The sequence below is a fragment of the Barbus barbus genome, assembly GCF_936440315.1.
Source record: "Barbus barbus genome assembly, chromosome: 29".
NCBI lineage: Eukaryota > Metazoa > Chordata > Actinopteri > Cypriniformes > Cyprinidae > Barbus > Barbus barbus.
Genome location: NC_136757.1, coordinates 23,149,820 through 23,175,328, shown reverse-complemented (window position 1 = coordinate 23,175,328; position 25,509 = coordinate 23,149,820). Strand labels below are relative to the sequence as shown.

Here is a 25,509-nt window from a genome sequence, read left to right as displayed (position 1 = left end):
GACCTCTTCAGCCTCTTTGAGCTGGATCTCCAGGGCCTGCTGGAGTTGTTCGTGTTGCTGTCGTCTGCGGAGTTCGTCCTGCTCCAGCAGCACCTGCGCCTGCCTCTGCGCCTCCTTTAGCAGCTCCAGCTCTGCCATCTTCCGCTCGCGCTCCTCCTGCAGGGCCCGTAAGCGCTGCAGCTCCTGCTCCTTCGCCTCCCGCCTCTTCTCTCTCTGTTCCCGCTGCTCACGTCGTTTCAACTTTAGGTCCTTATGAAGAGAAGTTTTACCTTCCACATGCAGCCGGATGGCTGTTTGGATAGCTGGCGGAAAAAAAGGAATAATATAAATGCAATTTTTTTAAAAATAAAAATACAATAAAATTATTGATTGGTGTCAAGGTATTCCAAGATGTTTTTAGCATTTTGCTATGAAGTTGCTCTAGTGTTGTGGGTGGTTTCAAGATTCAAGAATTTTATTTGTCACATACACAATTATACGGAGTATAACCAGCAGTGAAATGTAGGTCAGGTCCGCTCCAAGGACAGTGCAATTATAAAGTATACAGATATTAAGGAAAAGAAAAGTAGAAAAAATAAGAGAATAAAATAAAATAAAACATAAAAAATATAAATATGAATGTGCAGGTCAGTATGTTTTTGACTTAAATAGTAATAAGAGGAATGTGCAAAACGTTGTACAGGGTATTTACATAGCAGCAATATGAGGTAGAGAAAAATTATGAATAATTATGAATAGCTTATTGATATAATGATATTTACATGGAGTCATGTGATGTTATGACACGGAGTTAGAGTTTAGGAGCCTGATGGCCTGGGGGAAGAAGCTCCTCCTAAGTCTCTCAGTTTTTGCCATCAGGCTACAGAAGCGCTTACCAGATGGAAGCAAAGTGAATAGATGGTTACCAAGGTGATTTGAGTCCTTGATGATTTTGACAGCTCTACTTTTGCAGCGTTTGAGGTAGATGTCCTGCAGAGAGGGGAGAGCAGACCCTGAGATGCGCTCAGCTAAGCGCACAACTCTCTGTAGAGCTTTGCAATCATGATTGGAGCTGTTTCCATACCACACTGAGATGCAGTCAATGAATAGAAAGTTTTCAGGATTGCTGGTGAGACCCTGAATTTCCTCAGCTGTCGCAGATGGTACAGTCTTTGCCTGGCTTTCTTGACCTGTGTTTGGATGTGTGTAGTCCAAGTCAGGTTCTAGGAGATGTTTACACCGAGGTACTTGAAGCTACTCACCCTCTCCACAGAGGTCCCACTGATCATAAGAGCAGTGTAGGGCCGCTGCGGTCTCTTCCTAAAGTCCATGATCAGCTCTTGGTAGTTTTGTAGTAGTTCTGTAGTTTTGCTCACATTCAGAGAGAGACAGTTGTCCTGGCACCATGATGTGAGTCTCTCTACCTCATCCAAGTATGCGGTCTCATCGTTGTTGGAGATGAGGCCCAGAACCACAGTATCATCAGCGAATTTGACAATAGATGTGGAGCTGTGAGAGGACACGCAGTCATGCGTGTAGAGAGAGTAGAGCAGAGGACGCAGGACACAGCCCTGTGGGGCTCCTACGTTCAGAGTGATGGAGTTTGAGGTGAACTGGCCAACTTTCACCACTTGAGGTCTGCCGGTGAGGAAGTCTTGAATCCAGTCACAGAGTGGGGAGTTTAGGCCGAGGTCTGTGGGTTTAGAAGCTAGCTTGATGGGGACTATAGTGTTGAAAGCTGAGCTATAGTCAATGAATAGCAGCCTTACATAATTCCCATTGTTGCTGTCCAAGTGTGTGAGGGAAGAGTGGAGGACGTGAGAGATGGCATCGTCAGTGGATCTGTTTGGGTGGTAGGCAAACTGGAGAGGGTCTAAAATATCAGGTATGGAGGAGCAGATGTGGCTCTTTACAAGTCTCTCAAAAACCTTCATGACTATAGATGTGAGGGCAACAGGGCGATAGTCATTTAGGGAGGAGGGTTTATTGTTCTTTGGCACAGGGATAATGACAGATTTTTTGAATGAGGTGGGAACCACGGAGGTAGCAAGGGACTCATTAAAGATAGACGTGAACAAACCAGCGAGCTGATCAACGCAGGATCTCAGAGTAATTGCTCTGGTTTCTAGGTAATTGCTTTCAGGCCCAATTCAATCTTCAATGCTCTATGATAATTGAGGCTTAAGTTTATGGGATTTATTTCACCTGTCTTATTATCCTCCAGGTGAAAGTTACCTAGGTAAGTTCAAAAGTTTCCCTGTGCGGATTCATTTTAGAAAGTCTCACAAAACACCCGTGAGTAAAAAGTCAACCTTCGAAATGTCACTGGTTTCCACTAACAAAGTCGTTTCCAAACCACAGTGACAGTGATGTATTTTTTTTTTTTTTTTAGTTTAAAGGTTACACAGCAACAATGGCCAATTGTAAATGCAAAGAAAAGTGTCCTGATGAACAAGGTTTCTCTTGCAGAAAGGGAAACTAGACAGGGAAATAAACATCTTCAAACTCTCCCTACAATTTACAAACAGAACACCTGACAAATTATCAAAAAAGCCAAATCATAATGCATGCAGACCTGTAGTCCACTCCTGCCTCTGTTTGGTGTCAGATGCACTGAGTTCATAGGTCTTGGTGAGCGTCTTCAGACAGAACATACACCTCTTCCCATCTCTGTCAGGAAGAACCTTATATACAGAGGAGAGACACATTTCACACATGACTCTGTTGATCACAGAAGCAGATGTTCTCTTTGTATTGTGTGTTAATGAACAACCAATAACCAGCTAAAAATGCTGACAAGCATGTATTCATGAGGTGGTACTGATACTATGCCATTATATAATTATACCAGCTTTACTTCAAATAACAACACATGCAAACCACAAACACTTGTACCCTACCTCTACACAGCAGTTTCCATCTAGCTGAATGTTGCCTTTACGGTCTTTGCGGTCCTCACTAGCGAAGTAAATTAAAGTGCTGGGTCTCAGAGTGAACCAACGCTCAATCCAGTTTCTCCTCAACTGACCTTTCTTCCACAGATATCCCTGGTGTCAAGAAGCAAGGATTTGTTTTTTAAATAAATACATCAAATATACCTACAGACACATAATTGCACAAAGAGTATTTGCTGAAAGTTGTTGGTATTTCAATATGTACACGTGTCACATTATATGTTTAACAGGATCTTTCTCATGCCATGTGTGTGTTTAGGGTGTCTCAGTGACATACTACTGATATTTTAAAAGGATACTAAAACTTAAATTACACTATTTAATAGATTTACTTTTTAGTGTGTAATGCCAACCTTTATTTTTTATAGATTATTTTTATATTAAATGTTATTTTTCATTGAAACGGTCAAAAATGATAATAATTCTAATTATAATAATAACATTGTTACAAAATAATTTCAAATAAATGCTGTTATTTTTAACTCTTCAACTTTAATAATAAAAAGAGAAGTTTCTTGAGCAGAAAATCAGCATATTACAATGATTGCTGAAGGATCATGTGACATTGAAGACACTGAACACAAAAAAAATTCACCTGTCACTACAGGAATAATTTCCACTTAAAAAAAAAAAAAAAAAAAAAACTTATTTTAAATTGTAATAATATTTCACAATATTATTTTTAACTGTATTTTGGTGAGCAAAAAAAAACTTATTTAAAAACGTTAAAAAAAATCTTACAGACTCCAAACTTTTGAACAGCAATATATATAGAACTTGAAAAAATAGGTTTTTGAATTTTGCAAACCTACACATATAGGCTTGGGGTCAGGGTTGCCAGGTCTGCAAAACAAACCAGCCCAACTGATACTCAAAACTAGGCCAATTACAGCCAAAACTAACCCAATCGGTTTCCGGAGAGTCAAAACCTCCTTCCAGGGGGTTTCCTAATCTAAAAGAACAACCCACAGCAACAGTATAAAAGTAGCCAAAGTATGCATGAAAACCGTGGACTTGGCAACACTGCTTGGGATAATGGCTTAAGAATCAACCATAAACAAAATCATATGATTTAGTCATGGCTCAGTTTCCTGAGAATGACATTACCACATAACTGACATGATTATTAAATAAATACTAATATAAATAGATAAAGCTAATACCTCTTTCAACACGTCACCCACTATTTCCCGGTACACCTCCTCTATTGCCATACTGATGGTTTCTTTGGCAATGCCCCTCATTAGTTTCCCAGAATTCATCATCTCCAGAAAGGCCCATACAATGAAGCCATTCTGCTGAACAGAATCTTGGGAAATGAAGTCTTCCAGTTCAACACTGTTCAGCTCAATGCTCATAGCCATGCATAACTTCTTCAGTAAATATTGAACCTGTGAAAAAAAAAAAAAAAAAAAAGTAATAATATTTACATATGAGATTGTGTGAAGATGAGAGCAGCCATCTGATGCTGCTGCGGTGCATTTACCAACCAGCTTCAAAATACTGTTCAAACAGCACTTGTTTATTTTAATACTGCAACTACTATAATTGTTTTATGAAACACCAAATTTGATGTTTGTACTCCATTCTTTCGTTCTCCTCTTCTGTGAAACTCTCACAAGTTACATTTAACCAACAGTTGCAAAACAGGGCACAGGAAATCAACCAAGCTGCAAGACAAGAAACATCACAACGGCATTGGGACAACAGACAAATTCAGCAAAGGCATAAAAGACAGAAAGAGAAAAAATGACATTGTTTTAACCATGTAAATGCAGTTGCCAAACATTATATCTAAAAATTTAGAATGCAAACAGTTTGTAAAGGCTTGACTGTAGTATGTTATCAGCCAAATCAGCTCTACCATCTTCATAGGGGAAGTCGTGGCCTAATGGTTAGAGAGTCAGCCTTGTAATCCAAAGGTTGCGGGTTCGAGTCTCGGGCCGGAATTGTAGGTGGAGGGAGTGAATGTCCAGCGCTCTCTCCACCCTCAATACCACGACTGAGGTGCCCTTGAGCAAGGCACCGAACCCCCAACTGCTCCCCGGGCGCTGCAGCATAAAATGGCTGCCCTCTGCTCCGGGTGTATGTTCACGGTGTGTGTGTGTTCACTGCTGTGTGTGTGCACGTTGGATGGGTTAAATGCAGAGCACGAATTCCGAGTATGGGTCACCATACTTGGCTGAATGTCACTTCACTTCACTTCACTTCACTTCATAGTGACGGCTACATCACCCTTATTTCCTGACAAAAGCTATTTAAAGAAAGCAAACAACTGCTAGTTTGAAGCACAAATGCAAGTGTAGTGCCGTTCACAATGAAAAGCAGACAGGGTACTGAAGAACATGACATAGGCTACTAGCGGATTTGGCCCTATGATTATATCTGAAACTGAAAAACCTACAGGGCTTTTGATGGTAAACTGTTTCAGTTGAAGAGGAAAAACAGAAATAACAAAAAAACATAGCCAATGGTGGTCCTGTTGTTAGCAGCAGGTTTACAGTGTATGATATGATTTACACTGGTAACACTTTACAATAATGTGTCGTTTGTTAACATTAATGTATTGCCTAACATGAACAAACAATGCATTTATTACACTATTTATTCATCTTTGTTAATGAAAATACAGTTGTTAATTGTTTATTCATGTTAGTTCACAGTGCATTAACTAATGCACTGTGATTTTAATAATGCATTAGTAAATGCTGAAATTAACATGAACTAAGATTAATAAATACTGTAGAAGTATTGTTCATTCTTAGTTCATGTTTACTAATGTTAACTAATTAACCTTATTGTAAAGTGTTACTTTTGCACTTAAGTTCTCAGTATTCAAAGAGTCAGGAGAGAGATAAAGGTACAAAACATATTCTAGTTTTAATAATGTGTGAATATTTCATTTCAGCAGAATTTTAAGCTTTTAACTATCTGGTCTCATTTTAGTAGATGTGTGATGTCAGCTCTCCTCAGGATAACCACATGTGAAAGTTCATCATAAGGAGATACAATAATGTCTGCCAAGATGACAACCAGAAACTAAATATTTTTGTCTTCAATTTGAATAATATATCTGTTGTTTATCATTTGAAACTTCTTTATCTTTAAGACAGATTGCACTTGGTTTTCTACATTTTATCAAATAAAATGTATGCATTTTTAAGTGTGGCTTAAGTGTGTTAAATAATATTTGTAGCCATTATTTAACACTTTCAGAATAATGAAACATCTAGAACTCATGTATTGATGGGCTTAAGGTTTCTAAAAATTGATCTAAATGACACATAATGCATGAATCTCACCTCATCAGGGATAATGACTAGAGGATATCTGTCCTCCGAGAGAAATATGAACAGGCACCAGAGCCGGAAGGCATCTTTTCCAGGTAAAACGCACTTTCCCTCTGGCCGATAGTTCTTCTTGGCAGTAAGAGTCCAGCAGAGCTCATCCACATTTTCTTTGACAAACGTGCCTTCCTCCACCTAACACAGAGACAAACACTCAGTCAGAAACTGACTAAAGAAGAAATGCAAGAATGTTCATGATAAATGTTAGAGCATAATGTTAATGTTGATAAAACAATATTTTGTATTTCAGATGCAACAGTATCTGAACAGCAGAATGATAGACATGCACAAAAAACACATCGTCTTACACAGGATGATATATAAAGCCTGTCTCCAAACATAATACATACTGTAAGAGAATAAGAGAGGCTGTGTACCTTGTCCAGGATGTATTTGTTGAGGTAGGGCATGTATCCCTGACTGGACACTGGACCGTCGTCATCATCTCTGAAGTGTTCCTCGAGAGCCGCTGGGTCGTGTGGGATACACAGAACCGTGTAAAGATTATGAGACAAGACCTGCAGAGCAATAACACCGATCTTAAACAACATCATATGCCAAAACTCATATATACACAAAGTAGTACATTGTACAGGTATTTATTGATTCTGTTACTAGTCCATTAAGGAATAATTGAAAATTTGCTGAAATTTTAGGCCAAAGATGTAGATGAGTTTCTTTCTTCATATTAACAGATCTGGAGAAATTTAGCTTTACATAAAATTGCTCACCAGTGGATCCTCTGCAGTGAATGGGTGCCATCAGAATGAGAGTTCAAACAGCTGATAAAAACATCACAACAATCCACATGAGTCCAGTCCATCAATCAATGTCTTGTGACAAGCAACGTATTTTTAAGAAACTAATTCATCATTAAGTCCATAATTCATAATAACGCTTCCTCCAGGGATAAAGTCCATTCCTTTTGTCCCGATAACAAAATCCACCAAAACATGCGTTTAAAATTGTTTTGGTCTGTCTTTGCTTGTAAACCATGCTTGATATGCACATATTTATCTCTTGATTGAAACAAGACAACTTTTTTAACTATAGAATACAATATTATAGATAAAGCAATAGTTTACTAATGAATTTTGGTCATACAAACACATTTGTTCTATTCAAAAGATGTTAACTGATGGCTTGGAGTCATGTGGATTATTGTGATTTTTTTTTTAATCAGCTGTTTGAACTCTTATTCTGACGGCACCCATTCACTGCAGAGGATCCATTGTTGAGCAAATTGTTAATGCTACATTTCTCCAAATCGGTTTAGATGAAGAAACAAACTCATCTAAATTTTGAGGGTGAGTAAATTTTCCACAAATCTTCATTTTTGGGTGAACTATACCTTTAAGTTTTTCACCATTTTACACTTCAGAATAGGCCTGAAATTTGATTTTTAGAAGCATAAATATTTCATGCATCATTACAACCTCGAAAGGAAGCAGGCCACAGGTAGAGGTCTGCTCTATTTATACACACTTATTTTAGCATTCTCTGCTCACACAGAGGTTTGATTTAATCCACAATCATGGGATCAAAAATCTTATTTAATTACTTAAAAAAATATTTAAAATAACACCAGGCAAGATTTTGAAAAATTTGCTGATAGACTCTCAACAGCAACAGCAGGGCTACATTGCATCACTTCTCTAACTTTACTTGGGAACTTCTCTAAATGTTTCTTTGAAAACGACAGAGCTGACGTTGTGGACTAGAGAGGAGTAGATCAAACCATGATGTTACAAAGTACAAAGAGTGTGATCTCACTACACACATCCGGTGACCACCGTTCTCAAGACTCGAAGTTAAACAGTTTGAGCCCATTTACAGCATTAGACCCAAAATGCCCAAGAGTCAGAGAGGATCTGTTACAGCCAGTCAGCTTGAGATATGGACTGGACAAAAACTAATCATGGGAGTGCAGTCTCATGTACATGGTATAAGATCAGACATAACCTTCATAAATGCAGAAAAAAAGAAGAAATAATGAAAGAGAGAGGGGGAAAAAAGAAAATAAGAATTCCCATTAAAATAATGTGACTATGAATGAACAGGTCTCTTCAGTCTTATAAATGGGCAATTGTAAAAGAAAACCTGTGACCCAAATATTCAGTTTCAAATATTCAATATTTAAGTTCACTATAGAGCATGTGGCATAATGGCACACAGGAAACACAGTTCAAGCAGTTAAAGCAAGTGCATGGCATCTTCTAAGCCTAACATTGGAAGAAAAAAAACAAAAACAAAAAACTTATGCATGAGTTGATTACTGATCCTTCTTTCTGTCCTTCAGATCAAGGAATATGTTAGAGCATATAAGATATGAGAGCCGTACAGGACCCCGAATTTCAGCCTCCAACATCTGAAAGTTTTATCATAGGGCATGAATAAATTTGCAGCTCACCTTGAGTTGAGACTTGGACACCTTTCCACTCTTCTCCACATCTAGAGCGGTGAAAGCGTACCAAATGGACTTGAGCAGTTCTGAGCGCAAGTCCATGACTGCAGCAATTTTACTCTCCGTTTTTCCTTTTTTCACTGCCTTCTCTTTCTCTCGCTCTGTAGTTCAAGGCCACCCACACCCACAGCAAAAGTGTGCATCCTCCAACAGGCAAATCACACCCCCTGCTGGGTCAAACCTCAATCAAAAAGGAATAAAGTTCATCACGTGTTGATTTGAACTCAAGATAGAAGGCATCAAAGCAAAAATGGGTACATAAAAGTACTTTTTGAGATCAATGAGGTGTTTTCTCAAACAGAAATTATTAGCCTTTCTGAAGTCATGTTAAACTTGACATTTTGGAACAAACCAAAGTGTTCTGTAAGAGCCAAATCCCCTTTCTAAGTTCATATATAGCCTGTATCTGGGTCTATTTATAAGCTATGAAAGAGGAAGCACCCAATTGGCTTTGTGAAGACAACTTAAAAGAAAAAAAAAAAAAAAACACATATAGATATGCTAGATAGATAGACAGACAGATAGATATGAAAGAGTGAACAAGCCCCAAATGAAAGCCATTTGTAACGTCCAAGACTGAACGTCTGTCTGAAAAGCTATGGAAGGAAAAAAATAAAAAAATAACCTAATATATCAATTAAAAAACATAATATCATATTAATACTCACATTATAAAATACATAGTAATTAAAGAAAACTTTCTGGATTAATATCATGAAACCATTCAAGATATTTCTGCCCCAAATCATAAGAAAAACAAAATTACATTTTGTAAACCATAAATAAAATTAAGCTTGAGGAATATTAAAATGTATTGCATTTTGACATTTTCATGACAGTTTAACATATTTACCCAATAAAAAAAACAAAAAAAAACATTAAATATATAATAATTACAACAAAAAAAAAAACTTTCTGGGTGAATATCATGATACCAGTGGAGATATTTCTGCCAAAAATAAATAAAAAGATTTTTAAACAAATGACACTCTGTAAACCATAAATCAAATTAAGCTTATTGAAGACCACTAAAATGTCTAATTTTGACATTTTCATGACAGTTTAACATTACCACACATTTACCAATTTTAGTTTTTTATAAATAAATATACACCTTTCTAGTATTTATTGTACAGGATTTCATTTGTGGAGGTTTTAAATAGAAAGGATCTTCAGGAAATGTGCTTAAATGTCAATAAAAAAACTGTGGGGTGAAACTTGACCCTGACACTTTGTTGGATGATATTTCACAGAAAATCTTCTGCCTGTCCAAACATGTTTTAAAAAAGCTGGTTTTCCACCATGGTATCCTGCAGATAGATAAATATTAAATTGCAACATCCAGTAAACCACAAGACAGGATAAAGTTGCTATTCCAAACAAAAAACGAAAAAGTGAGAATTCAGCAAGAATCACGACCCGTTCTTTAAGAACTGCACAACTAGGTTGTTTATTTTGTGATAACTGATACAGGATAAATGTTATACATTTTTTCAAAACACTGATATTTAGTCATTTTTCTGTTTTAATATGTAAAAATTACACCAAACAAAAGCAAGGATTTGGCGAGATCGATATGATACATGATCTGGATGTTTAACAAAATCGACTATAAATCATGAGCAGTGATTGACGGGCGACACTGGCGATCCTCTATTCAGTTATAAGAGACGATGAAAACAAAGAACACAAAACAGAGAACTAAAATAAGGACGTTACGGAGAAGATGCCAGTGTGCGCCAGAAAAACATAATTTTTCCAAGTCATCATTCATAGCCAAGAAAATGCACACAGAATAATCTTTCTGCTGTATATATGCAATTGCTCGAGCTCTTGAGTCGACTTTACTGTACAAAAAGACATACAGATGTAGACATACTTTAAACCTAGTCTCTCAATACTTCAGTATAAACAAAACAAAACTCTGGTTTCAGGAGCTAAAAACTACAATGGACTTTCTTTAAAAAAAAAAAAAAAAAAAATGACATTCACATTTCTGAAACGTCTGGTAACTGCATCGATCATGATGGACTAGTGTCGAGATGTGATGCTTTTCAATGAGGCATTCCCTCCTCTGAGCAGCTGTCTGTCCTCAAACCACTCCTGTCTGTTCGCTGCATTTCAGCCAAGCATGTTTAAGCTCGGCCATTTGAAAGAGTGAGCGAGAAAGAGACAAAGAAAGAAAACAGAGAGCGAGAGAGATCACAAAATCCATCCCAAGGCTTGAGGTTGTTACGGTGAGGCGGGGGCCTTGCTGTTGTAGTGCACCTGGTACCTGTTGACATGTAAGCCTTTGACCTGCATGGACACGCAGGTGGTCTTGCAAGGGATCATGTCCTCGTCCTCTTCTCCCATGAGCCAGTCTTGCACGCTGCGCTCAGCGCTGGAGGACACATGCTCGCTCAACCAGCCCCGATGCCACTGCTCGAAGCGCTCGTGCTCTGCCCGTGCTACTCTGTGCTGGGACTAGAGGAAGAGATGGGACAAAAATAAATAAATACACTACTAGGGGCTTTCGCACCACGTGGTTCTAGGAACTAGCAAGCATGGTGGTTCTAGAGAACCAATTTCACCCACGGGCCATTTTCCTGGTTGCATTCGCACCGGCAGCAGGAACGCTGAAGTGGCCATCAGCAGCATCTTTATTTGTGGCAATTTACAAACATGAACAATGGAGGATGCTGTGATCAGAGCTGTTTTTGTGGTGTGTCGTGGGTTTCGTGATAATGTAGATGGAATGTAAACGCACAATTTAAAAGCATTTAAAAAAAGAAGTGACAACTTGCAGTGTTAAATATCAGCGGCTGAGAAAAGAACACAATGCTGCAGCCAACAGGTAGCTAAATGGTGTTTTCGCTGTTTTCCATGTTGGTGGAGAAAACATTTTTACATGGCTTTTTAAAAATGCCGGGTAGCTGGTGTTTCATATGCTTTTGGCCACTCAGTGTACACTAATGTCACTGGTAGTTCCTATAGAACTCTTTTAGACCCTACTCTGAAATAGGAGCCAATTGAGTTCCCCAAACGGAGTTCCGAGAACTAAATATGTTCCCAGTTCATGCGGTGCGAACACGTCAAAAAGTGGGAACTTCCGCCAATAGTTCTAGAAACTATGAAAAGGTTCCTCCATTGAGAAAGCGCCTACTTTTTAAAAATGTTTGGTGTTAATAAGATTTATAACTTATTCAGGAAGGATGCATTAAATTTACCAAAAGTGACAGTAAAGACATTTATAATGTCTATTGCAAATAAATGCAGTTCTTTTTCTATTAATTAAAGAATACTGAAAATAAATATGTCGGTTTCCACAAAATTATAAAGCAGTACAACTATTTTCAACATTCATAATAATAAGAAATGTTTACTGGGCATCAAATGGGCATATTAGAATGACTTCTGAAGGATCATTCAACACTGAAGAGGGGCGTAATGGCTGCTGAAAATTCAGTGGTCATCACATCAATAAATTATATTTTGAAATATATTAAAATAGAAAACAGTTATTTTAAATTGTAATCATATTTCAAATATTATAGTGTTTATTAAATAAATGAAGCCTTATTGAGCATAAGAGACTTCTTTCAAAAACATTATAAAAGTCTTACTGACCACAAACATTTGAATGGGATTGTATATGGGAAGCATTTTCATCTCTCTTTTAAAGGTTAATAAGCTTCTTTTGTGATCTTCACCATGCATGAGTTATATGTTTAGCATCATTTATTATTTGAATTTAACAGTTCTACAAGTATTTTTGAAAATCATTTTTATAGAGTTAGAGAAATTTAACTGACGAAATACTAGAACGAAAAATGTATACTGACTATAGAAATGTTCAGAATCTTTTGGTTGTATTTTATTAACATATGTATTTTATGAACATACCCTCCGAGCCTTCACCAGGGCCCCTCGACGGTACATGTAGTCTTCGGAGTTCATCACAAACACCATCTTGTGCGTGTTTAGTTTGAAACGGCAGTCCAGGTTCCCGGCTGTCTCCACACCCATCTTCCGATGCCACTCTCTCCGGCAGCGCATGGCTTCCACCTGCTTGAGCTGCCAGCCACGGAAATGCCTCAGATTCCTAAAGGTGAGGTGCAGAAAAAAAAAATGTCAATCTAGTTTCACCTTAATTTGAAATTTATTACATTTGAACAAACAATTTTTAGTTTATATTACAAAAAGGGCAGTCGTGGCCTAATGGAGTTGGACTTGTAACCCCGAAGGTCGTGGGTTCGAGTCTCAGGTCCGGCAGTGATTGTAGGTGGGCTAACACCCTCAATACCACGACTGAGGTGAGACCCTTGAGCAAGGCACCGAACCCCCAACTGCTCCCCGAGCGCCACAGCATTGGCTGCCCACTGCTCCGGGTGTATGTTCACTACTATGTGTACACTTGGATGGGTTAAATGCAGAGCACAAATTCCGAGTATGGGTCACCATACTCGGCCACACACTACTTCCCTTTCCCCCCTTTCCCCAAAAGCAGTGCGCGACTTTATACTTTATTCCAGAAACAAGGTCAAATAATATGAGGGGTCTAAAAATATTGAGTATTGCTGAGAGAAAGCAAGTAATATTGGGCTTGTAAACAAAGCAAAAATAAAAAAGTGGAGCAGAGCAGAAATTAAATAAAATTCATGCACCTCTAAACAGATGAACAATTAACCTCCTGGCTACAAAAGAGAAAGAACAGGCATAAATAAAGCAGGTTAAACAAGTGCAAACATGATTTTTACCTGGGTAGAAACACAGGCTTGAAGTAGTATCCCTCTGTCTGAGAGCATACAGATTCAGTTCCTATATACTGCTCCATATAATTAGACAGGCTCTGAAACAAGACAAAACAAATATTAATGCACTAGAAAACAAGATTACACTCCTGCCTCACCAAACCAGATTACCCTATTAAATCTGACGCTTTGAAAGTTGAAACGATTTGTTTTTTCCTAGAAACTTTTTTTAAGTATTTTCTGTTGTAAAAATACAGAACTTTGTGTGGAGTTACCTGAACATCCAGAGGGTCATCGCCTTGGGCCTCCTCTGTGTCCAGCAATTCAATCGTTAATGTCACCTGACCTTTGTTTTGAATGAACATGACCTGATGAGAAACAGCCAAGAAATTACAAACTAAACAAGGTAATTACAAAACAAGCATGCCAATTCATAGGATTAATGCAACTGAGGAGGTGAATATAACAATTAAAATTGTGAAATTAGATTTCCACATAAATTGTGTTCATATGTCGGTACAGCATTAGGTCAAGCACCTTGAAGCAGTTTTCCTCAGCCATGACTCTCTCAGCCTTCCATTGGTAGCTGGCCTCCCAGGCGGCACGGACACACTGGGATGAGAGATTGCCACCAGCAGCACCCCTCTTCCTCTCGGCCAGGTAGAGCTCAGTGACTTGGAGACACACCTCATCACTGACCAAGTGCTGAAGCTGTTGGAGTCAATCAGAGAGAAGAGCATGTTAACACCTAAACAAAAAAGATTTTACTTGCTCTTTTGAAATATAAAAGTACTATAACATTCACAGCCTAAGGGGCCATTCATACAGAAAAACAAATGTAAAGGTAGTTAAAATAAAAAAACACATTCTATGTAGACATGCACTATACGAATGTATGAGTGTTGTGCTCACGTCTCTTGCACCGTCTCAGTTGTGCATTTTTAAGATGCCATGTCAAGCTAAAAGAATTTCAACTTTTACAAGCAGCGCCACTCTTCAATGTCAGTTCCAAAACAACGGTTCTATCAGAAGACCCCGGAGGTGGGGCAAGCAGTGCAAGCTTTTGTTTACACTTGCAAGTTGGCATGGAAATTGTTTTATTTGACAGAAACATGGTGGAGGTGGCATTCTGCGCAGTGCTTTTTTTTTTTTAACCATTTCTGAGCACTGCGTCTCGTGTTTTTAGACACAAAGACATTTTCTGTGTGAACGGCCCCTAAGGTTCCCTTCCCAGTCAGCTCATTCCGACCATTTAAGAAACACAAACTGCAAAAAGTAAAAAGTTATTTGGAAACTTTTAGGATTATGATGCCATAATTGAGCTGAATTAATTAAAATAAAACCAAAATCTTATTACGGCTTATCATCAAATCGCACAGAATGCAATTTAATTAAATAAATTTGCATGCCTGTATACATATAAATGGCTATTTAATATCTATTCAATTAAGATAATGGGTGAATCAGAACTGAGGTCATTTCATTATGCACAAATTGTACAGCACATTGGGCAACAATGGTTGTATTAAAGATAAAGGAAAACATTTTCATAAATGTACACAGACAGTAACATCGCACCACACAGAAAAGACACAAAGAACATAAAACTTAGCACCCAGAGAGATTAAACGCCTGAGTTAATAAATACGTTTTTAACAATGATTTAAAACTAGAGATAGTCGGAGCTGATCTAATACTCACAGGTAACAAATTCCACAGTTTGGGTGCAGCAACTGAGAAAGCGTGATCACCCTTAAGTGCCATAGCTGTCTGGTTAACTCATATATATATATATATATATATATATATATATATAGCATTACAATAATCGAGTCGTGAAAAAAATTAAGGCATGGATGAGTTTCTCAAGATCATTAGCAGAGAGAAAAGTTTTTACTTTAAAAAAAGAAAAAGCATGATTTAACAACATTGAGTTCTCTGTCAAACCAGACACCTACATTTTTCACAACTACTTTGTTGTACACAGTCAGGGGACCCAAATTTACATTCACAGAGACCAAATTTTCAGTTTGTCCAAAGAAAATAATCTGTTTTATTATCGATTATATTATTTATTACAATTTGAGGCCATCCAGCTTTTTACGTCCCTTAAGCAATTCAGAAGTGGCGTTAAAGCATTCTTGTCATTCTTTTGAAATGGCATATAAATCTGTGTCCACTCATTTACATAAAGTCTTCCAAGACTTCAAGAGCAAAACCAGCCATTTGTAAAAGATCTGCAAGTTGAAAAATGGTTGTAAAATTTATGGCCCCTTTAAAAGTATAAGAAATTATGATCCGCACTCACAAGAAGAGTCTTCTTTTTTAGTTTTATTTAACGTTCATCACCGATGGGGAAAAGACAAACGTTTCGGCTACAAAGCCTTCCTCAGTGTGTAAAGCAATTAAAAGTATACAAATGCCCCAAGAATCTTAGCTCTGTGTAATGCAACTCTTCAACCCACCTGTCTTACGATGTTCTGAATGAGCTTATCGATGGTAAATCCGATATAAGCGTGGATGGTGAACATCTCTCTCAGGGTGTCCTCGTATTGCGTAGACTCCAGGTTTCCATCCAGAAGACTGCGTACCATGTCTAAGAACGCTGGATAATATTCCTCTAACTCTACTTCACCTGATACAACAGACATTACTTGTGAAAATTTGTGCAAGCCTGATAATTTAGTTCTAAAAGCAGATAAGTAACTATCCCAAAGCAAATGTTAGTGGTGCATCCAATGCAAAACTTGTGTAGGTGTAAGTGTGCATGTGCTTCGTTCAGGAAATCTACTCACTGGGCTGTTTTAGACGCAACTCCATGGCCAGGTCGTTTGCCTTTTCTCTGCGCCCCTCTCCCATGAGCAGCCGTTCCCGATTCTGCTCCGCCCTGTGTTCCAGTAACTGTCTCTCGGCCTGCCTGTAAACCCTTAGCAGCCGTGAGCACAGAGTCTGATGCAGCCGCAGGAAGAAGTACCAGTTATTATTGACGAAGAACAGGTTGTAGACTCCATCCAGCTCCTTCTGGTGCTCTGCCTCTGGGTCCCGCAGATCCACGGCCTCCCCTTCTGGATTCATACTGTGGGCGGCCATAGAGGTGTCCATGCTCTGAGGGGAAGTGCATCGTCTTCGTCTGGAATCACCGTTCAGCTGTTGCTGGCCGCCTGTTGTTGAGACTCCGCCTCCTGTGGTGGCGCTGTCCTCACCCTCGACTTCCTCATCCGTGAACTCCTCTGTCTCGCTAAGCTCTCCACGACGGGCAAAAAAGAGGTCAGGGACAAAGTGCTGGATGATACGCTTGATGTGGTCCTTGTCGTCCTTGTGGATGGTGGGTTGCCGCTTGACATGGTAGATGATGAGGGAGGCGGCGTCCTCCAGGATCTGTTTGTCTTCGTAAGTGAAGATCATGTGTGGTTCGCTGGTCGAATTTGTGCCTGAGCCGTCACGACCTAGCTGACCCATACCACCCTCTTCTGTGCTCTGCTCCTGCCTCTGTAGATGGGGAAAAAACTAAAGCGTTAGCGATACATTTATTTAAAAATATTTGTTGTTTGATTAACATTAATGAGACGGAAAAGTATTTAATTAAGATGCCTTCCCTTTAAGAATGCATGAATGGATGTAATATACTAAGACAAATCTGGTTTTCACCCACCTGTTTACGTTCGCTTAAGCCATAACAGACTGTATTTACGTGAGATACTCCACACGATGGACATTTTGACAACTGTGTGTGTATTTGGCAGTTCAGGTGCAAGGAGAACTGATCATGCGCGAGTACTTCTAGTGTTTGTCATTCGTGATTCCACCTATCCTGCCTTCAATAACTGCAAGTTAATCGATAAAGAATTGTGATGGGATGGTAATTTTGTTCTACAACAAGCTTAGCTACCTTTGATTAGGCTGTAATCGCATGACAGAACACTACTACTACTCGCTCTGATCACCCAGTCGTAAAGAAATTTTGAAATACGGGACAAAACATGATTTTTTCAGGACAGGTCACTAAAATAGAGCTGAAATACAGGACTGTCCCGGGAAAATGGGACGTCTGGCCATCCTACTGAGAATGAGTCATTAGGCCTTCAGAAACAGAAGATCAGCTAAACTCACCTCGTCATAGATGCTCTCTATTTCATTGAGAAGACTCTTGGATCGAAGAGCCTTCATGTCGTTCTGTTTGAAGTTGACACCCTGGTGGTCCAGTGATTTCAGATACGCCTTCTCATATTGCTCTCTCCAGATTTTGTTGAAGCCCTGCTGGGCCTCCCTCCACTCCTCCTCTTTAGCTTTCAATCTATGGCAAGAAAATCATCCATTTATTCTTCAGTCAAAATGTAATGTAACAATTGAGGAACTGTTAAAACTTTATAAACACAAACGACTGCAAAGAAAAAAAAAAAAAAAAAAAAAAAAAAAAAAAAAAATAGTAAAAATTACATTATTCTTTCCTTTTTTGATTTAGCTTTCAGGCAAGAGTCAGTATACAGAGTTAGAGCAGCAAATGCAGAATAAATAGGTTGTTGACCCCTGAACTATTTTATTACTTTTGCTGTCAAATGTAACTAGAGATACCCTGATTGTCATTTAGGTGAGAGAAAAATAAAATAAGACTTTTTGTTAACCTTTTGAGTACGACAGGAACTGCAGTGGCTGGACTCCTCTTTAAACTGTCTATGATTTCTGGAGCCTTGTCACCATAGATACGATAGATTGCACGACGCTGGATGACCTCAGAAGTTCCACCAAGACAGTCGTCCAATCGGAAGCGCTCTTGATCCTCCGGCGAAAGGCGGGATAATTTCTTCTGCACGCTTTCCAAAACTCTTATCGTTGCCAAATTAGTCTCAAGCACAACGTCTAGCTACAAAGCAAAACAAAATTAAAATCAATATCAATCTCAACTGAGTTTCAGTTGAAACCTAAATCTCTTGATATTTTTCAAACAACTCATCTTACCTCAAACCTCTCATCCTCACAGCGATGAAGTTGCTCTTCATATGGTGTTTTCTTGGAACTCACAAAAGTGGAGTCTTCTGACCAGGAAGGGAATGAGACCCAGGTATCATTCAGCACCTACAACAAAACAACGAGCTTAAACCATTTGTATTGCCATCAGGTTTCTGACCCCATGACTGAAGCCTTAGCAATATCTGGTTGCACTTTTTAAAGATGTCTTATACACCAGCCACTTCAGATTTTGCATGAATAGCTAGCTTATTTTCTACATAGAAAATTACTGTTTACAAACAAGCATTCGGCGGCGACACCTCCAGGTTCTCCAGGCACCCTGGAAAAAGAGCTATTCGTGATAAGTGTTTCCATTCAAATTCAGCTGAAAAAAAAAAAGAGCAGTGTGGGGGCTGAAACACCCCATTTTCCAAATGATTCATGGAGATTTGGGCTTCTGCGGATTTGTACCATTATCTGTGGATCGGGACCAACCCATTTTGTGTCATCGTTAACACCTCTCCTTTAAAGACCTAACGGCTGAGTGGCTGACAATTTTGTAACGGTAGATTTGCATAATTTTATCTTAGATTAATAGCATAATGCTGAGGTGAAATGTATTAAAGCAGTAAAGAAAAACAAAAACACGCACAAACATTAATTATATATTGTCAAAAATAAGTACAAATACTGAAGTAATATGTATAATATACACACAGACTATATAGACATAATTATACTGTATATGACATTATTAGTTGTATTAATAATAGTAAAAACATTACATTGTTTCCATAACATTTCACAATTTCAACTATTTCTGAAAATGCAGTACCTCTTTGCATATAGCAGTTCGGCCACTGCATTTGGGCTGCTGGTAGGTCTTGGGCAGGGCTCTGTAGCTGGATCCCAGGCGTTTACAGGAGGCGTAATCCACTTCTCTGCCTCCACCCTCCATATAGCGTTCAGAGAGGCCCGTGATGGCATGAGACAGCTCTTTATCACCCAAAAATGACTTAAACTGGGTGTACAGTTCTGGAAACTTCCTACAGAATGAGGCACCAGTGGCATATAACGCATGACTGACATGAAAGGGCTGCGAAATGCACCATATGAAAACAAACAGGATTAAATAAACATGCCCTATTTAAACCTTTCTTACCCCAAGAATGGAGTCACAAGCTGCAGGAGTTCGGCCCCTGAAACCACTTCCTGATTGAACAGAGCTATACAGCGTAAGAAATTCTCGTACACCTCCTGACTCTTGAGCAGACGGCGAACCTAAAAAAATTAATGAAATTGTTCAATTGCTGTGACTGCGTAATAAATCCTATGGCGATGGCTGACTTACCATCACATACATTTAAATTTTGTTTATGAAACGCACCTTGTCAAAGAACGTGAATTCCCGCAAAACTCCATGCTTTCCAACAGAAGCAAAAGATGGGTCCTTGGAGCAGGAATACTTCAATTTTTTCTATGTGGATAAAAACAAATAAATTAAGCACAAGTAACCCGCATATACTGCAGGACATTTAAGCTTTTCAGCTCTTTAGGATACAGAGACAAATGGTATCCCTGCTTTGGCTGAGTTTTGTAACTCTGACCTTCAGAAGGGGGGTCATGTGGGGCAGTAACATGGGTCTAGGTCTCTTCTTGCTCTGTTTATTCATTTCCTCTTCCTCTGCTTTCTTCAGACTGTCTTTGCCAGGCAAAGAACCTCCAGTAAACTGGAATCAAAGACACAGTCAGAAATAAATAAATAAACACTCGCCCTACCTTTCAAAAGTTTGGGATCAGTAAAATATTTTAATGATTTCGAAAGAAGTGACTTAGGCACTCCAAGACTGTATTTGTTCAATCAATCAATAAATAATAATAATAATAACATTGTAAATGTTTATTAAAATGTAAAACAACAGTTTTCTATTGCAATATATTTTCAAATGTAATTGATTCATGTGATGGCAAAGCTGAATTTTCAGCAGCCATTGCCCCAGTCTTTATTGTCACAAGATCCTTCAGAAATCTGAAAGCTGATTTGGTGCTCAATAAACACCATTTTCTTATTATCAATGTCAAAAACAGCTGTGCTGCCTAATATTTTTTTGGAATCTCTTGATGAATATAATGTTCAAAGGAACTCATAAGAAACAGAAATCTTTCATAACATTATAAATGTTTTACTGTCACTGCTGATCAATACAGTATGATTCATTCTTGTTGAATAAAAAAAAAAAAAAAAATATATATATATATATATATATATATATATATATATATATATATATATATATATATATATATATATATATATATATATATATATATATATATATATATATATATATAAAAAAAATATAAAATACTTGCTGACCCCAAACTTTTGCATGACGGTGTAAATAAACTGAAAATGTTTAAGAGAAAAGCCTTTTGTTGCAAATCGGTACAAGGGCAAGACAAGAGAATTTTTTTAAAAAGTAGACAAAGGTCATTATCTAACCAGAGATCTCTTTGCATCGGGCAAAAACTGGCCAAACTCCGCAAGCAAATCCTCTTGACCTTTGAAAAGGCTTGCAACTTTAGAGAAAACCTCATCTTCGGTCATTCCTCCAGTGCTACGACCCCTGCTCTCCTTCACCTCCAGCTGCTCCTTCTGCAGATGGACACAGGACGCAAAAATCAATGACCATCGATAAGTTTACGGGATGGATAGGAAAACAGTCCAAGAGTATATTTCCTTTAGCGCTAGTAGGTAGTAGCCTAGTTTCAGCCTCAGGCAGAACACCCACGGATGGCCCAGAGTCCGCTCATTGACAGTCTGGTGCATACTGCATGAAAAAGGCAGCCATCTGCTAAAAATCACAAGCTCCAATCTGATTGGCTTGCTGAAATGCAAGACATCCACAAGCAGAAATGTATATTTAATGTCTGTAAAATTATGAGAACTTAATACTTTTACAGTGACAGAAATTCATATCACAAAGGCTACAGACATTTTTTGCTGACCTAAATGGCAGATAACAACGTCGATAGTCAAAAGTCTTGCTCTGTGAAATTGGTGGTAGCCAACCGGTTATTATCTGGGCTGGTAATACAAAAGGTTGCAGGTAGGGTCAAACCTTGAGAAAAAAGAAAATAATAATGAATAAAATGTGATTTCACTATAGCTCTCACCTGGTATGTATGTAGAATTTCCAGAAAGGCCCGGTAGGTTTCTGGGTTGTCCAAAAATCGTTTTTTGATCTTATTGACGTAACTGATGGCACTATCAAACTCCACAGGACTGGGCTCTGATGTGGGAGGGGACACTGACGTGGTGGCCGGCTGTGATTGGCTCTCTCGGCTGGGCAGAGGAAGTGACAACCTGCTCGATTGTTCAGGAGGTCCAGATGATGAAGCGATGCTCTCCGGAGAGGTCACAGCTTCATTCGGAGCCGGCCCTGCTTCAGCCACTGTTGATGAAGAGGCACTAACCACAGAGCTGCCCGTGCTCCTTCCTGGTCCAGGAGAGACCTGTGAGAAAAGAAACCAAAAAAGACGTACTTTAATACACCAAGAAAGCCAACACCTCCACATAGGTTTATTACAACAGGAGAACAGGAATACATAACTTTTACAAAACATACATTACCATTAAAAAGTTTGGGGTCGGTAAGATTTCATGAATGTTTTTGAAACAAACGCTCACCAAAGGTGCATTTATTTAATGGAGATGCAACAATATTTTATAACAAAACTGATTTAATATAGTGGGGGTTTTTTATGTTTTCTAAAGCATAAGTCTCTTATGCTTAATAAAGCTGTATTTATTTGTTCAATAATCAGAACTATTATTACAATTAAAAATAACTGTTTACTATTTTAGTATATTTTAAAATGTTATTTATTCTTGTAATGGCAAAGCTGAATTTCCAGCAGCCATTACTCCAGTCTTCAGTGTCACATGTTTCTTCAGAGATCCTTCTAATATGCTGATTTGGTGCTCAAGAACATTTATTTCTATTATAAATGTTGAAAATGATAGTGCTTTATTGTAAACTGGGATATTTTTTTTAGAAAAGAAAGTAGAAAGTTCAAAAGAACAGCAATTGTTTGAAATAGAAATCCATTGTAACATAACTGTCTTCACCCTTGCTGAATAAAAGTATTAAGTTTTGTTAGAAAATAACTTATAAGCTGTCTGTTGGATGGTATAAAACACTCATATCTGATATGCTTGAAGGTATGAACAATTTATCAGCAAACTGAATTCATTGTAAAACTCTGTGTAAAGTTGCTTTGAATGGAATGATCCAGAACTGTGGTACATAAATGTAATAAATTTGTTATTATTATTTTCGTGTTATTACAACAACAAATGTTGACCATGACAATCAAAATTACTTGGTAAGTAATTATAAAGCTCTTATAGATTTAGAACAGCCCATTTATTCTAAAACATCTAATGTCATTTGGACTACTCCCTGATGTCTATGTGGCATAATTGTCACCAAAGCGTGAACTCGAAGGAAGCTAGCAAGGGGCCCATCTGGGACAGGGCCAAAGTCAACATGAAATCAATATCAACCCCATTTTCTCTCCTAATACGCATTCCTGTTTTATTGTGCACAGTTCATCAGTGCACATTATTCCAAATAAAATAAATTAGTCTTTGCAGTCACTCATTAAAATGAAATTACTTGCTCCGCCTCTTCTTTTGTCTTCTGCCAGAAAGTCCATGTGTGTTATTGAAAAGGCAAAAAAAAAAAAAAACTGAAACAGTGAAAATGAAGAACAAAACACAGACACCAACACAAACAAGTAGTAAAACTGAAGCACCTCAAGTCCTACCTGTGAGGACAACGGGGACTGAAGAAATGCCATTCCATTCTTGGGAATTTCTATCCGATAACCAGGCGGTAGAAAGGCATTAAACCCCAGGACAAGGTCAGGATGCCCATGGAAGAGCTGAGAAACTCTGTTGATAACTCCTGGTGTGTCAATGCTGTGGATGAAGATATCAGAAATACAATCACACAACGCTTTTTGTGCATTGGAATACATTTAAAGTGCACCGACACCAACATACCTTTGAGATTTAAACTCTTTCATGATATCCAGAAACTTATTGTATATTCCCGGATCATTTCCGAACCGTATTTTGACTTGGTCCAAGTAAGATAAGGCATCCTCCACCTGCAACAGATGTAAATCTGTTTACCCAAATTATGTTTCCAAACAATATAATACAAAATAAGCATGTATACAGTTACAAAAGTACTGTGGAGGTACTATGATACAATAAAGGTATGGGATGGTAATAACATGTATTTATGTCAATTAAAAAAAGTTACTTTTTTGAAAAGTAACAATGGTAATAGTATTCATGGAAGCACACTGGAGCATAATGCAAAGATGCATGAATTTCACTACCATGGTATTACCATATGATACAAATAACTGCTCCATACTACTGCCACAGTGCTTCTTCTAAGGACGTACGCTGAAGAACACCATGGTGGTATTGTGGCAATTTTTTTGACTCGGAAAGGACTGATGTGGGACATCAAGTCCATTTCTATTGAATGAGGATCCACATCACATTGAATGACTTTGCATTTGCTTCTACTATTAAAAGTAATACATTGTCAACATTCTTTGAATTACGCAAGCGAAACAAAAAAGCACTGTGAAATCTAAACCACTACACATACAAACCGCAAGTTATACGATTTTTTCCTCTGTTCACAAGAACAAAAACCCAACGAGAAAAAAAAAACGCACGCCTAAATAAACCTTCAAGACAAAAAGAACAGTTACAATGTCCTACCCAACCACTGCGATGCAGAAAAGTGACCCAAATAAAGCGGTTTGGGAGAAAAACAGCCGGTTTATATTCTCTTTGTGGTTTTATTAATATTCAGTGAGGAAAATAAAGGCTCACCGACTCTTTTAGCTTTGCTGCGTTAGCACTAGTGCTAGTCACAACACACAACAACCCCGCTACGATTTCACAACAAAAACAAACAAAACGCCATTCAAACTGCTTTTTAACAGAGAAACGCTTCAGGTATGCTTAACATACACTTTGTGTTTCTTTCAAAGGTCGGGTTAAAACGAAAAGCGATACATTTATGACAAAAGTAGCTGTTAGCAGAGCACCCCCCCCTCCCTTCTTTCTCTTATCTACGTCAATAATATCAAATAAATCGGTTTTATCTTAAACAAACGGAGTGTGAATAAACTGAGCTACAATAAATATCCCCCGGTTTTGGTTTTAACAAAGAGCAGCGGTGAAAACACGAGAAAACATTAGACTTTAATCCAGCAGATACACTTCCATCATGTTTGACTGGTAAACTAGCATTGCTTTGACCAGGAATCCGTGCGCTAAGCGACAGCAAATCGACTTTTCCAGCTTGAAACGATGTTAATAAGTGGGTAAGTTTTTCAAATCCGTTTACACACACACTCAGTGTGAATGCTTTGATATGCCCCATATGCATATGACCAGCACAGCACTTCCTAATACACAATGCGCTGTGTGAGAGAGAAGGAAACACATGCATTTGCTGCAATGCTTCTTACCTTTAGTTTCTGAAAGTGCTGCTGCTGGACTTGCTTCTGAACCACATAGGCCTTGTCTTGGATCTGGTTGATTTGCTTCGCAGTGCTGCTGCGAGCCTGAATTTTCGCCATGGTGCGTTTCCTTCCCCACCAACAGCCACCGAAGCCACGATGATTTACCGTTACCGTCCCTCCGTGTTTGCAGGTTGTTCTGGCGTTAAAAAATCAGTTCGTATCGGGGGGCACCCAGCTCTCTTCCCCCCACAAGTCCGGTCTACTTTACCGACGGCCACCCAGTTACTCCAGTATAGACTTCCAGTTGAAGCCCGCAAGTGTGGTCAGACCTCTCAATCCCTATTAAAACTACACCGTCAAGTGTTCGGATCAATAACGAGTCCCCATCGATACCCGCGAAGAGAACCAGAAACAATGCATGTAATTTTTTTTCCCAATGGTCGTATTATTTAAACAAATGATGCATGTCTCTTTAAATTCGGCGGCAGCTGTGCGCTCGATCCTAGCGTCCGGAAACGGAG

General features: G+C 38.4%; 2 protein-coding genes across 6 annotated transcripts in view; both read right to left on the bottom strand.

Annotated features, from left to right (window-relative positions):
* Positions 1-10,181, bottom strand: part of LOC306849000 (differentially expressed in FDCP 6 homolog) — a 13,348-nt gene extending 3,167 nt beyond the window's left edge. The window contains exons 1-7 of one of the 2 annotated variants that reach the window (XM_079383815.1): positions 8,691-10,181; positions 6,658-6,798; positions 6,236-6,415; positions 4,097-4,324; positions 2,880-3,026; positions 2,555-2,663; positions 4-302 (exon numbers count right to left, since the gene is read on the bottom strand). In XM_079383815.1, coding sequence (XP_079239941.1) covers positions 4-302; positions 2,555-2,663; positions 2,880-3,026; positions 4,097-4,324; positions 6,236-6,415; positions 6,658-6,798; positions 8,691-8,786 — 1,200 coding nt within the window. In that variant the 5' untranslated portion in view covers positions 8,787-10,181. The remainder of the gene's footprint in view (positions 1-3; positions 303-2,554; positions 2,664-2,879; positions 3,027-4,096; positions 4,325-6,235; positions 6,416-6,657; positions 6,799-8,690) is intronic. The other variant, XM_079383814.1, reaches the window with a different exon arrangement.
* LOC306848999 (paired amphipathic helix protein Sin3b-like) lies at positions 10,158-25,509 on the bottom strand. 4 transcript variants are annotated; one of them, XM_079383811.1, is made up of 19 exons: positions 24,995-25,509; positions 23,496-23,602; positions 23,258-23,411; positions 21,602-21,940; positions 20,928-21,080; positions 20,032-20,154; positions 19,812-19,901; positions 19,587-19,705; positions 19,260-19,470; positions 18,434-18,550; positions 18,100-18,338; positions 17,588-17,771; positions 16,273-16,966; positions 15,943-16,112; positions 14,015-14,188; positions 13,753-13,845; positions 13,484-13,575; positions 12,630-12,828; positions 10,158-11,210 (listed from the first exon to the last, which is right to left on the bottom strand). In XM_079383811.1, the coding sequence occupies exons 1-19, from the start codon at positions 25,103-25,105 to the stop codon at positions 10,977-10,979; spliced, it is 3,603 nt and encodes a 1,200-aa protein (XP_079239937.1). In that variant the 5' UTR covers positions 25,106-25,509; the 3' UTR covers positions 10,158-10,976. The 4 variants fall into 4 exon arrangements, with proteins under 4 accessions (XP_079239937.1, XP_079239936.1, XP_079239939.1 ...); XM_079383810.1 differs by having other exon boundaries at positions 23,246-23,411; positions 24,995-25,505; XM_079383813.1 differs by lacking the exon at positions 24,995-25,509 and adding an exon at positions 23,909-24,914.

Coding starts and splice junctions, on each gene's coding strand:
- LOC306848999 (XM_079383810.1), bottom strand. CDS start 25,105: ATGGCGAAAATTCAGGCTCGCAGCAGCACTGCGAAGCAAATCAACCAG. Junction 23,603..24,994: donor AGCACTTTCAGAAACTAAAG/GTAAGAAGCATT, acceptor CATCTGTTGCAG/GTGGAGGATGCCTTATCTTA. Junction 16,967..17,587: donor TAGAGAGCATCTATGACGAG/GTGAGTTTAGCT, acceptor CCCCATCTACAG/AGGCAGGAGCAGAGCACAGA.